Genomic DNA, 14,543 nt, shown 5'->3' with positions numbered 1-14,543 from the left:
TTCAACGGCTCCTACATGTTTTGAATCCCTCGTTTCAACCCAATGGTTCTGTTTTCCACTGAGATCAGGAAACTGGTGACACCAACAATAAGCATGCACTACAGTTCAGTTGAACTTCCCCGTCTTTTTTCCTACACTTTGATCATACAAAAATGGCTTTGCACCACAATTCAGTTGCAGCAATGTCGTCAGTCATGACACCAACTTTGCGGCAGAGGTTTCCCATGACACAGGAGATTAATTTAGAAACACTTTTAACAGGTAAAAAGAGCCTTAGACTAAATTATCAAGGAAAAGCAAAGATGATATTCTTTAAACAGTCATTCACTTATTGTGTCTCTTAGGAGAATTCCAAACATTAGGCAAGTATCTTGACACAGAATATGGGCAACCAAAGAAACGTAAAAGATTTTTGCAATCTTTTTCTCCAACCTCATCACCTCCTTGAGAATTCAAGTGGCTTAAATAAGTTTTCCCCTTGTATATGTAACAAAGCTGCTGCAACAGAAGCACGGTTAATCCTATCTCCACTGAAACACTAGAAAAAAACAAATAAACAAGAACAAGCCCCCTTGAGGAAAGAAGTAGTGCAGAGCTTAGCGATGCAAAAATAAGTTCCTTCAATATTCTCCAAGCCAAATAACTGTGCGTCCCACTTAAATAGACTAGAGATCTGGTTGGTAATGGTGGCCATATACACCACACTGCAAATGAGGACATGATTGAAACATATATTGTGCTGAAAACAGCTGAGATAAGGAAGGCGATAAAGTACTGGTGATTTGCTGCACCCACGCAATTTCCAATCTGCACAAGGATTTCAAAACCACAGTTGTACTGTTGTTCAGATGTAAGCACATGCTCAAAAATCTAACCATACGATAATGAATTTAGAATTCGCACAGTAACTGAACAATATGCACGCATAAGCATTGCAATCACAGCTTAGCAAGGCAGCAGAATGGGAAATTTAGTAGAAAATTAATTTATAAAAATAGGAATGGGAAATTTTGTAGAAATTAAATTATGAAAATAGGAAGATATAACTATGGAGATGTTACCAAGAAGTGAATATGGTCCAAAATTTTCAAATTAAATGATATTTTTGTTTCACATAGAGACACTACTACCATCAATTAAATTTAACAGGTTTTGCTCCATACCAACTTCATCAAACTTTAATCTCCCCACCCAGCATGAATTATGTTTTTCAGTCATCTGATCTGATCAGCAACAAACAATCAAATGTAGGCTCTGTTTTGGGTTGGGGTTGGAAGGCCAAAAAGGCACTTTTTGAAAAAGCACAATGTTAGATGCAATTGGAAAACGTTGTTTAGTTGTTTTGGAGTTGTTACAACCAAAGTTAAACAATTTTTAATACCCTCTAACTAACATATTTAAGGACGTATTTTTTCAACAACAGCTCCAACAACAGTGCTAAAATGACCAGCAGTCTTTGTTCTTTTATCTCATGCAATACCAAATCTGCACACTTGAAACAAAAATGGAAACTCAATGGACATCCATGACATGATTCACATACACCCACCTCTGAGTTGGTCAATGGCCCAGGCATAACCTAGTTAGTTGCCACAGCTCCTCTGAGCTCGAGGCTAAAGGTTGAATTCCATCCCCATTATCAAATATAAATTCATATATAAATAAAAATTCTTCAGTGGTCATTTAATGAAGCAACCTTTAGGATATTAATCCACATGAAATAAATACTAGGCACTTCATCAATATTTCCTGTGTAATTAATTTGATTTTGAATACCTCCTAAGATTCTCAAGATTATATTTAACTCCAACTTCACTAAGAAGAGTAATTGAAATTAAATATTATTTCGATAGGAGATTTTGATTACCTGGTGTATGTACATTGTCATATACATGCATGTGTATATCTTAAAAAAGAAAAGAAATAGCCTAGGAGCATTAAGTATAATAATCCAAGGTTCCAAATTGATCATAAGAGGAAATGCTCAAAAAAATGTTCATAACAAAATTCAGAAGAAGAGTGAGATGACAAGGTTTTATAAACTTTTCTTGGCTCCAACAGTTAGGATTAGAAAGGAAATGCTCTCAACCAGCCTTTGTGGCAGTGAAAAGAGTTGCATGATGCCAACCAATTGAAAACATATGCATCTGGAAACTTTTGCATGCAAAAAAATAAAAAAAATTAAAAAAAATAAAACTCAAAATGACCAATTACCCAAATTGTTGACACCCTAATGCATTAAGATTTACGCTACTCCCTCTTTCTTCTCCTTTTTAGGCAAGGCAACAAGATTTTTCATGAAGATAAAAAGTTCTACAGAAGCCCAACAAGGCTGCAAGCCAAGATTAAAATTGAGTTCAACCTCCATTTAACTTCTTTTCACACATACCTTAGTTAAAAATTAAATCAAATTTAAAATCCACAAAAACATAAATCGTAACTTTAAGTGGAAGCTTCTTTCCATTAAATGCAGCTTTCACAAATTACTGAAGTGGCACCAGATAGGATGTTCAATTCTAAAAGAATAGCATTCACATGTTTAAAGAAAATGAAAAGAGATTATCTACAATGCATCAAATTATTTCTAAAAGTTAACAACAGTAAACACTTACAAAAGGGCAGTGATGATCCATGTCCAATATACACATTCCACATGAACGGCAGTGATGGGTTCTAGGCGATTTTGGCTTTGAACAATAGTGACAGAAGGTGTAATTCTCAAGGTAACCTTTTCCCACAACTGGGTAGCTACCCCACTGTATGATAGGTGGTGTTCCAGGACATCTAAAGGCCGCAAGACTAAACATTGAAATAGTAACTATAGACAAGATCAAAGTTATGCTGAGGTGGAAAATTCCACAGAAATAGCTGATGGAGAAAACAACAGGGTACACTGCCCACACACCACCACCTGCACTTTCAGAAAATTGGATCAAACTGAGGTTAGAAATGCCTTGTTTTACATCTCGGTCATGGTAACTGAATTTTGTAGCAAAACTGTAACATCCACAGCTGCAACTATTGCTGATCTGTTTTTTTTTTTTTAATTCTTGAAAACTATGAATTTAACTAAATTAAAGTATGCAAAATATCGATACTTACAGTACCTGAAATAGCCATTTATTTTTTTTTTTTAAAATATCAAACCTACACAACATCAAATATCTAGTAATCACAAAAAACAAATAAATAAATAAATAAATAAGAAAGTTTTACTTTATAATTCAAAATCCCTTTACTTCTATCTTTAGAACTTGAAGATTGGAGAGAAATTTTGTTTCAAACAAAAGGCATCAGCCAGAATGCCCATGAAATGGCTCCATATCGAAATGTATTGCCTGCATCAGCCAATAAAAACTGCCACACAGGTGAAATAAATAGGCTCATACACATCAGTTTGTTGGACTAAGAAACCAATATCCATCAGCTAAAATTTAAAATCATGATGCAATTCAACATCTCTTAGAATAGATGGATTCAGAATTCTGCACACAACAGAACTTCAGAAGTTAACTGGTAAAAGCAGCGAGAATCTCAGCATAATGGGTCAAGCAGCATGGAAATTGGTCTTTAAAAAGAAAATAGAGCTAAAGGAAGCATGCTGATTTGCAAACAACATTCCTGCACTATATCTAAAATCCTTAAAAGTTTGTTAAAGATCTATGATGAGGATGTTAGGGACCTCTAAGGAAAGCAACTCACCTACTCCATTTTTCTCATTTCTAGAATGAAGGCAAATCCTATAATTCATCAAATTCAAAATCTCCATCAATAAATCAGGTTTGAAATCTCTTAATTAGTCCACATTAATTTTTATTTCAAAATCTCATATTTTCAATTACATAGTTCTTTTGATCTTCTTCACAACATAAAAGAATGAACTCCATAGGAAATATTGAGAGAAATAAACTCATTTATGTAACTGAAATTTACAATCACAGCCAAAATAATGCCAAAAGTGGGAAAAATACAGGAAAAACAATCAGTCATACTACTACAAGATCATAGTTATTAAAGGTGCAAAGGTGTCCTAAAGCCTAGGCGCAAGGTTTGGCTGACAATTAATACAATAAGACACCTAATCCTACATACGATAGCTACTCATATTAACAACATAAAACATTCATGGCTTGTTTACTCGTGGAAAACTAGGGTAGTTTTTTTTAAAAAAGCTTTCTAAGAAAACTAGAAAATAGAGTTTTGTATTCACATGTGCCAATTTTCTAAATAGAGAACTGGAAAGTAGTTTTCCAAAATTTAAATAAGATTTGGAAAATAGTTTTAAATTGTTTTCCACTATTTTCCTTTGTAACAAAAGTCATGTTTTCCAATTGTTTTCCAAATAGAAAACAATAATTTTTCTATAGCCATATTTGTACTATAACTTTCCATAACTAAAATTAATTATTTAGGAAAATTTATATTTAAAATAATAAAAAATTAATCATATTATTATAAAATAAATGAATAACACGTATTAGAAAATTTTAAAAGTAAAAGAAGTTTCTAAATATATTTTATAATGATTTATTTTATTAATTATGAAAGATATAAATAACTTTTTTAATGTTTTGAATTAAAATTATTTTTTCATTATTGATAGGTGAACATATTTTCCATGTTTTCCCTTTTATGAAAAATAAAAACTGGAGTTTTTTTAGAAAATGGAAAATGAAAAACAAATAATTGTTTTACATATGTTATAGAAAGTCAATCACTATGTTATGGAAAGTCAATCACTATATTATTTCTCTGTATATTTTGTATTCTGTATTCCTATTTAGGATTTCTTCCTAATTAGTAGAACACAATTATAGGAATCAATTGTATATATATACCCATGTACAGATTAATTGAAATCAATGAGAATCATCTCTTTCTACATGGTATCAGAGCAGGTCATCAATCTAGGGTGACTATTTGTTCTCACTACCCAGCTCAGGAGAGACCTTGGCCGCCGACCGGTCGTTTCAACCCCGATCAACATCGCCGGCATCGTCTCAACCCCCTCATTCCACCACTGTGTGCTGTTGCCTGATCCAGTATAACCATTAAAGGACTTCTGAGATTTGGCTCTCAGATCCTATTTTAGTATTTGCTTGATTTGTGATTTTGGGTTATTTTGCTGCTATAAGCACTTTGGATTAGCGTTTCGGTTAGTTTTCTTTGTCTCAACAAATGGCAGACAATAAGAATGTTATTTCTGATGTGATTCCGGTGATGACTAAGATCACGGAACACAAACTTAATGGTTCGAATTACATGGAGTAAGACTGTTAGGGTCTATTTGCGTAGCATTGATAAGGATGATCACCTTACTAAAGATCCACCCACTGATGATACACAACAAACTTGGCTAAGGGAGGATGCTCGGTTGTTTTTGCAGCTTCGGAACTCGATTCATAGTGAGGTAATTAGTTTAATTAATCACTGTGAATTTGTTAAGGAATTGATGGATTACTTAGATTTTCTGTATTCTGGTAAAGGGAATATCTCCCGTATTTATGATGTTTGTAAGGCATTCTACCGTGCTGAGAAAGAGGATAAGTCTCTCACGGCTTATTTTATGGATTTTAAACGGGTATATGAGGAACTTAATGTATTGTTGCCTTTTAGTCTTGATGTGAAAGTTCAAAGAGCCCAACGGAGCAAGCTGTCATTATGAGTTTTCTTGCAGGCCTTCCTTCAGAGTATGAGACTGCTAAATCTCAGATCCTCTCCAGTTCTGAGATTTCCTCTTTGCATGAAACATTCACACGGGTCCTTTGTACAGAAAGTACTCAATCTTCACAGCATGCCAGTAGTGCTCTTATTAGCCGTAATCCAAATGGACAACAGGGTAATAGAAGAGGAAGTAGAGGAGGAATTACAGGCAACAGAAGTAATCAGCGTAATGAAGAGGCTAGTTCTAATCAGGACTCAAGAGGAGTCATTTGTTATTATTGCCATGAGCCTGGCCATACAAAATATAATTGTCCGCAACTTCAGAGAAAAAAATCAGCGATCATAGATTGCAAATATGGCAGTAGAGAATTCTACAGTATCTTCCTCTGAGAAAACTATTTTGGTATTTGCAGAGGATTTTGCACAATTTTCCCAGTATCAGGCATCTCTAAAGCCTACCAGTTCCCCTGTCACTGTGATCGCTGAGTCAGGTAAATCCACTACATGCCTTGTGTCTTCTTCATCCAAATGGGTTATTGATTCTGGTGCGACAGATCACATGACAGGTGATTCTAGTCTTCTATCTGCTTTTCAGTCTAATCTCACTTTCTCTACTGTTACTTTAGCTGATGGTTCTATTTCTTGTGTCATGGGTTCTGAAACTGCGAACCCGACTTCGTCAATTTCTTTGTCTTCTGTTTTGTGTCTACCAAAATTCTCTTTTAATCTACTTTCTGTTAGTAAACTTGCTCGTACCTTAAATTGTTCTGTTTCCTTTTTTCCTGACCAGTGTTTGTTTCAGGATCTTACGACGAAGCAGATTATTGGTAGAGGACGCGAGTCAGGTGGTCTCTATATTCTGGAAAATCATGTACCGCGGTCGCTTGTTTGCTCCAGTACCTTAACACCTCTTGAAGCTCATTGTAGATTGGGTCATCCTTCTTTGTCTACCATGAAGAAGCTGTGTCCTCAATTTCAGTCTTTATCAGTACTAGAATGTGAGTCGTGTCAGTTTACAAAACATCATCGTTTGCCTTCTGTGTCTAGAGTCAATAAACGGGCTTCATCTCCTTTTGAATTAGTTCATTCTGATGTTTGGGGTCCTTGTTCTGTTACATCTAAAATTGGATTTCGTTATTTTGTTACCTTTGTTGATGATTACTCTCGTGTTACCTGGTTATATTTAATGAAGAATCGTTCTGAGTTGTTTTCTATCTTTTATGCCTTTTGTAATGAAATCAAAACTCAATTTAATATTTCTGTGCGCATATTAAGAAGTAACAATGCCAAAGAATACTTTGCAGCACAATTTCAGTCTTATATGACACAAAATGGCATTCTTCATCAGTCTTCCTGTGTGGATACCCCATCCCAAAATGGTGTGGCCGAAAGAAAAAATCGTTATCTTCTTGAGGTAACTCGTGCTCTTCTTTTTCAGATGAAAGTACCTAAACACTTTTGGGCCAATGCAGTTTCTACGGCATATTTTTTGATCAATCGTATGCCGTCTTCTGTCCTTAATGGGGATATTCCTTATACTACTTTGTTTCCTACAAAATCTTTGTTCCCTATTGAACCCCGTATTTTTTGTTGTACCTGTTTTGTACGTGATGTTCGTCCACAGGTTACTAAATTGGATCCAAAATCTATCAAATGTGTCTTCCTTGGGTACTCCCGGCTCCAAAAAGGGTACCGTTGTTTCTCTCCTACTCTTAATCGTTATCTTGTTTCTGCAGATGTCACATTTTTTGAGTCCACTCTATTTTTTCCTCCATCATCTGTGTATGAGAGTCAGGGGGAGGAGGATGATCTCTTAATATATACTGTCCAACCAATGTCTAGTCCTTTCTCACAGCCTGTTCCTTCTGTCTCTAGACCTACTCTACCTCCCGTTGTTCATGTTTATTCCAGGAGATTGGAGATTTCTGACTCAGATCCTCCACCAGCTACTTTGTTGGGAGATCCTGTACCTCATACTGATCATGATTCTGATCTAGACTTACCCATTGCTCTTCGTAAAGGTAAACGTTCATGTACTTACCCTATCTCTTCTTTTGTTTCTTATAATCAATTGTCTTCTTGTTCTCAGTGTTTTGTTACTTCTTTAGACTCTGTTCCTATCCCTAATACTGTTGATGAGGCACTGTCTCATCCTGGCTGGTGTGATGCTATGAAAGAGGAAATGGAGGCTTTAGATGCTAATGGTACATGGGAACTATTGCCTTTGCCCACTGGTAAGAAAGCTATTGGTTGCAAATGGGTATATACAGTAAAGGCAAATCCTGATGGTTCTGTGGCTAGGTTAAAAGCACGCCTTGTAGCAAAAGGATATGCTCAGACATATAGGGTTGATTACTCTGATACTTTTTCTCCTGTAGCTAAACTTACTTCTATTCGCTTGTTTATCTCTTTAGCAGCTACATATGATTGGCCCGTGCATCAATTGGATATCAAGAATGCTTTCCTTCATGGTGATCTTCAGGAGGAGGTGTATATGGAGCAACCACCTGGGTTTGTTGCTCAGGGGGAGTTGGGTAAAGTTTGTAGGCTTCGGAAGTCTCTTTATGGCTTGAAACAAAGTCCTAGGGCATGGTTTGGGAGATTCAAAGGAAGCAAAGGCATGAATTTGGTATGCAAAAGAGTAAGTGTGATCACTCAGTATTTTATAGGCAATCTGAGGCTGATCTAATTCTCTTGGTAATCTATGTGGATGACATTGTCATCACTGGGAGTGACTCTGCAGGTATTTCATCTCTTAAAACCTTCCTCCAAACTCGCCTGCACCAAAGACTTGGGATTGTTAAAGTATTTCTTGGGTATCGAAGTTATGAGAAGTAAGAAGGGTATTTTCTTGTCTCAAAGAAAATATGTCCTCGATCTATTGACAGAGACAGGAAAATTAGGTGCTAAGCCTTATAGTGCACCAATGACTCCAACTTTATAATTGTTAGCAGGGGATAGTGAGTTGTTTGAAGATCCAGAGAGATACAGGAGATTGGTAGGAAAATTGAACTACCTTACTACCACTGTCCTGACATTGCTTATGCCGTTAGTGTGGTAAGTCAGTTTATGTCTTCCCCAACTGTTGCTCATTGGGAAGCCTTGGAACAAATCTTGTGTTATCTGAAGGGCGCTCCAGGAAGAGGTTTGCTATATGATAATCATGGGCATTTAAATGTTGAATGTTTTTCAGATGCCGACTAGGCTGGATCTAAGGTTGACAGGAGGTCAACTACTGGATATTGCGTTTTTATTGGAGGAAATTTGGTGTCTTGGAGAAGCAAGAAGCAGAGTGTAGTTTCTCGATCTAGTGCTGAATCCGAATACAGAGCCATGGCACAATCAGTATGTGAGGTAATGTGGATACTTCAATTACTAGATGAGACAGGTTTTAAGACCTCCCTGCCTGCGAAATTGTGGTGTGATAATCAAGCTGCTCTTCATATTGCTTCTAATCCGGTGTTTCATGAGCGGACCAAACATATTAAGATTGATTGTCACTTTATTCGTGAAAAGATTCAACAACAGATCATCTCAACAGGACACATCAAAACTGGAGAGCAGTTAGGAGATATTTTCACAAAAGCTCTGAATGGAGCTAGGATTGACTATATTTGTAACAAGTTGAGCATGATTAACATCTATGCTCCAACTTGAGGGGGAGTGTTATGGAAAGTCAATCACTATGTTATGAAAAGTCAATCACTATATTATTTCTCTGTATATTTTATATTCTGTATTCCTATTTAGGATTTCTTATTTAGGATTTCTTCCTAATTAGTAGAACACAATTATAGGAATCAATTGTATATATATACCCATGTACAGATTAATTGAAATCAATGAGAATCATCTCTTTCTACAACATAAGTAAACAGGCACTTAGAATTCCAACACCAACATTTTTCAGTATCCAAATAAAAAATAGAATTAAAGATGTTAAGAAGTCTTAAATTATAAACCTGCATGCCACTAAATGGCAATAATTCCTAAACAACTATAAGACAACTACTGATTATCAAGAGTAATTTAGTCTCTTACATCATCACCATCACTAAATTTAAATTAATAACTTGCAAGATTCTCTTCTTCTTCAACCTCTTTATACTCCACTTCGAAATAGATCTCTTCATTTTCCTCATCAGTATCAGAGAAGTAGTGGCCCTCAAATTAGAAAATGATGCTTTTGCTTCCTTTGGCCAATCATTTGGAGTGGAGAAAAGTATGACATTTTTGCTTTTAATTGTTCTAGTAAATTTAAATTAATGACTTACAAGATTCTTTTCTTCTTCAACCTCTTTATACAACACTTCGAAATAGTTATCTTCCTTTTCCTCATCAGTATCAGAGAAGTAGTGGCCCTCTCAAATTAGAAAATGATGTTTTTGCTTCCTTTGGCCTATTATTTGGAGTGGAGATAAGTATGACATTTTTGCCTTCTACAGTTCCAGTATTATATGCATCCTCTTCAAATCCTAGCAATTTTAGACAGAATAAACCTAACTTAGTGCTGCAGAAAATCCTAAAATCCTTGTGTGAAATGATTGTCATGTCTAATCTAAAGTAACATAGCTTCTTTCTTTCTTTCTTGTTTTAATTTGATTTGGTGTGAATGATCATTGTAAGGTCACCTATAAAGCTGGATTAATAGTTGAGATTCCAAGAACAAATAGCATTAAAATAAAGGAAAGAAAAAATTGCACAGCTGCAGAATTAAAAATTGCAGAGGCATACCCCTCATTAAGGTCACCCATATTTTAGTGTTTGAGGCACTCGGGGCTTCACCCAATGCCCCTTGCACCTCAGGTGCACCTTTAATGACTCTATATATAGCCAAAGCCACATTTTATGTCCTGCCTCAGGAAGAGAGCTTGTACATCAATTCAAAGTTTTGGTTTAGTTAGTGGATATGGCTTTTTGCATGCCCACAAACTCAAAATTTTTAAATTTAATGTCCCTTAAACAATCTTTCTTTTGTAAATGGCAGCCCTTGGTGTTGTTATAATGCATTTTTCACTCTTTATTCACACACACACACACACACACACACACACACACACAGATGGGTGAGTAGGAATTATAAAATGAAAGTGACATACATATTACAAAAAGCATGAAGCCGAGGAGGACACATACGAAGCACCGGTCACGCACAAGTCTCCACCAAAGAAACTTGTTCTCACGTTTTCCTTCATTTTGAGTTGTTATTGCTCCACACCAGCCACATTTAAAAATAGGTGAATAAGATGGAAGAAGAAGGTGTAGTCCACAACCCCAGCATGCTGCCTCATGATCTTCAATGACTGTTGCCACAAAATGCTCCTGCATGAGAAAAAAAAAAGCCACATGAAAAAAGCATTACTTTTCCCTTCTATGACTTACGAAAACGACTTTTCTTTTAATCTAGCTAAGAGTTTGAATCCTTACCATTTTCCATCATTTGTGAAGTATAAACAAACCCATTCCACTAACATTTACAAAAGGAAATCCAAAATAACATTGGGTTCCATAATCTTCAATTGACTGAGCGGCTTTCCACTCATCCCAAACTTTAAAAATACCATTAGATACTCTCAACTTCCTTATGTTTCCTGAAATTTGATATCCTTTTAAAAAAAATATATTTTTCCCAAATAGATCATCAGAATGATTTTCGATAAATGATCAATTTACATATAATTTTGCCTAGGTTTTGACTGCATCAATAAGCATATTAGTCATCGCATGCTCTTTAAGTAAAACCAGACATTATTGCATTTGCAAGAGAAAATCACAACTAGAAATCAGAAGAGGTCATCTTTTCAAAGATTAAAAATGCAATTCTCACGGAGAGAAGCCATCTTTCTTTTTATTTACTTCTCATACACTTAAGTGAAATAGTGTGTAAAGGCAAGAAAAGAAGCAGTAAAGCCAGAAGCAAGAAGAATACAGAAATTACAGGTAGACCAATAGTGAGCTAACAGTTAGAAAAGTTGTTAGTTTATTAGATGATCTGTTAGCTTAGCTGTTGTAAACTGTATATAGCTGAGGTTAGCTTTCACTGTAATTCATTTAGTGACCAATGAAAGAACTTTCTTCTGGAAACCTTTGAGCCTTTCTTTTACTTTTTCTCTCACTTCCTCTTTTCTCACATATTTTCCCTCTGATTCTCAGGTTCCAAGCAGATGTTGGGTTAAATCCGATTTTAACTCAAATTATTTGGTATTGAGCTTGTTAATTCCAGCAATTATTTTCTTTAATTCATCATCATGACTGTCAAAAACACCAGATCACAAGAATGAAGAAATTTGAAGAAAATCTCAAATCCATGATATGAGATGCTTCCACAAAAACAGAAGCTTAAATTAACAATTCTGGCAAAAGATTCAAAGAAGCGTGATCAGGCTCTTCAAACTGTGCTCACTAAGAGTAATAGGAAAATAGACCAAGTACTTCAGGAACTTTGATCTTTGATTTCAGGGATCAATATACCTAATCAAGTTCCAGGTACTAATTCTTGTAATCCTTCAAATTCTATAAATCAGTCTATACCTTCCAGTTCTGGGAATGCCAATACCAGTTCTACTACATCTGGTAGTGTATCAACTGGGTATCAGTTTGCTACACACTTTACTAAAACTGAGTTTCCAAAATTTGATAGTGATATGATCTGAAGCGCTGGGTTTTAGAGAGATTGATATAAACCCTCTTGAATCTAAGTTGCTACTAGCATCTATTCATTTGGAAGGCAAAATGATGTAGCCAAGGAATTCAAGAAAATTCATAGTCAAATACTCAAGAAGCTTAGGATACTGGTTTAGTTTTAATGTAGAGTTTATTAGGGAAATTATAGAATACTTCCTCGTTCTTTTACAGTTTTACTTATATGTTTATTTAAATACATTAGTTGTTGGTCCCTTATCTAAGTCACAAGTTTGTAATTTCAAATTTTCTGAAAAGATCTAGATTTCTATAGGCGTCTTCATTTAAATTCATTGCTTGTCAAGGATTACTTTTTGGAGTCCAAATCCTTCAAGGTTAAGGATTACTTTTTGAGTCTATAAATACCAACATTTGTAATATTGTTTCGAAGTTTTTAATCAATGTGAATTCTACAATTATGATTCGAGCTGTTTGATGCAATTCAACCCTAGGTGTGATGCCTATGGAGCCTTGGGTGTGATGTCTAAGGAAGTTTAGGTAAAAATCCTAAACCTTTTATTTTACTGTTCACAGGCTGTCCTACATCAGCTTGGTATCAGAGCTTCAAGATCCTTGTGTTTTGTCATTTCAACTATGGTGATGAACACTGAATTAAATTCCAAATATGATTATTTTCAACAAGAGTTTAGTTCCTTTTGTCAAGATAATAAAGATATGAAGCCAGAAATGGACTCAATGGAAGCTAAGCTGGATAGGATCTTAAGATAAGATAATGTCATCTATGAACTCTAGTGAGCAACTATTAGGACCAACAATTAGTCAAGTTCCTCAAGCTACACTTAGGCTTGATACAGGGAAACCAAAAGATACAGTGGCCAACATTGATATGAGAGGCAAGATAGAGGTTCCTGATTTTGAAGGTTTGTTAGATCCCACTCTATTTCATGATTGGCTCAGTTATATTGAATCAGATTTTGATAAGCACAGCATGTGGGAAGATGGTAGGGTGAGGTTCACAAAGTCGAAATTCATTGGATTAGCAAAAATATGGTGAAAAAGTGTTGAGCAAGACATGGCAAGATTGAGGGAACCACCAATTGTTACGTGGCGAGACATGAAAGCTAAATTACAAGAGAAGCATCTACCACCCTATTATTTGGAAAAAGGAAAAGATGCACAATAGGATGTGTACTTCTAAAAGTGGCAGCATGACAATTGCTGGATATTAAGAAGAGCCAAACAACAAAAGAAACTACACAAGAATTTTCCTCTAATCTTTCAATTTGGCTATAATATATCACTCAACAAATCTTAAAACGTGAAGAATTAAAACAACAACAACAACTAATGCCAAACTAGTTGAGGCCGGATCCTTTGTCCTAGTTCAGCCCTGTTAGACACCATAAAGCAAGAACTAGAATTGGACTAAAATCAAGAATTCGCAAACCAACCCATCCACTTACTCCCAGTTTTGCAATTTTTAAGTAATGCTACTGGATAAATGTTCTTAAAGAAAATTTTTTCATAAATTTTCTTGATCTTGCTAAGAAAATTGGGGGAAACAAAAACAAGAATAATTCAAAGTTTTAAGTTAAATAACAGCAAAAGATTCTAAACCTCTAATCACTTGAGGCAACAAAGTAAACCAAACTCATGACAGGCATATCATGCAAGAAAAAGAAAAAACTTAAGGCAGACGATCTAAACAACGCAAAACCCAGAAGAAAGCACAAAGTAATTAAATTAACCTTGGCCAAGTCAGACATGTTCGCGAGATAGACGGATACAATTATGTAGAACACAGAAACACTATCGCAAGAGTCAAGACTGTATTTTTCTATCATGCGGGAAATGGGATGATTTGGTTTGTGCGAGGTTGCTTTGGGGCAACTTAGTGATTAAACCGCTAGCCAAGCAAGTCTTCTTAAGAGAATTTTCGGATCGTTCGACATGAGATGTTTGATGAATTTAATTTTTTGGATTAACAAAAATTATTAATTAAAAATTAAAATTACAAATATGTTCCTCCGTCCCAAAAAAAAGATTGGTTTAATTTCCTTTGTCATCTGTACATGTTATATGTCACTTGACACTTTGAGACATTTTATTTCGTGCATTTCAGTTTTTTTTTTTTTTTCTAAAATTATCTATTGCATTTAAAAATCAACTAGTATTAATTTTTTGTTTAATTCTATCTTTTATTTTTATTAAATATAATAAATATTTATACAATGAGT

General features: G+C 35.1%; 1 protein-coding gene across 2 annotated transcripts; it reads right to left on the bottom strand.

Moving 5' to 3' along the window:
• Positions 1-283: 283 nt before the first annotated feature.
• LOC110672368 (protein S-acyltransferase 11) lies at positions 284-14,274 on the bottom strand. 2 transcript variants are annotated; one of them, XM_021835129.2, is made up of 4 exons: positions 14,055-14,274; positions 10,764-10,986; positions 2,613-2,911; positions 284-837 (listed from the first exon to the last, which is right to left on the bottom strand). In XM_021835129.2, the coding sequence occupies exons 1-4, from the start codon at positions 14,148-14,150 to the stop codon at positions 325-327; spliced, it is 1,131 nt and encodes a 376-aa protein (XP_021690821.2). In that variant the 5' UTR covers positions 14,151-14,274; the 3' UTR covers positions 284-324. The 2 variants fall into 2 exon arrangements, with proteins under 2 accessions (XP_021690821.2, XP_021690822.2); XM_021835130.2 differs by having other exon boundaries at positions 284-807; positions 14,055-14,268.
• Positions 14,275-14,543: the final 269 nt, after the last annotated feature.

Source organism: Hevea brasiliensis, chromosome 6 (assembly GCF_030052815.1).
Source record: "Hevea brasiliensis isolate MT/VB/25A 57/8 chromosome 6, ASM3005281v1, whole genome shotgun sequence".
Lineage (NCBI taxonomy): Eukaryota > Viridiplantae > Streptophyta > Magnoliopsida > Malpighiales > Euphorbiaceae > Hevea > Hevea brasiliensis.
Note: the sequence above shows the minus strand (reverse complement) of the source record. Positions and strands in the feature narration are given on the sequence as shown.

What these genes read in the sequence shown, in the direction of transcription:
- LOC110672368 (XM_021835129.2), bottom strand. Translation starts at nt 14,150, where the DNA reads ATGATAGAAAAATACAGTCTTGACTCTTGCGATAGTGTTTCTGTGTTC. An exon ending in CTTCATGCTTTTTGTAATAT is followed by an intron (nt 2,912 to 10,763) that starts GTATGTCACTTT and finishes CTGAAAGTGCAG; the next exon opens with GTGGTGGTGTGTGGGCAGTG. An exon ending in TGGATCATCACTGCCCTTTT is followed by an intron (nt 838 to 2,612) that starts GTAAGTGTTTAC and finishes TCTGAACAACAG; the next exon opens with TACAACTGTGGTTTTGAAAT.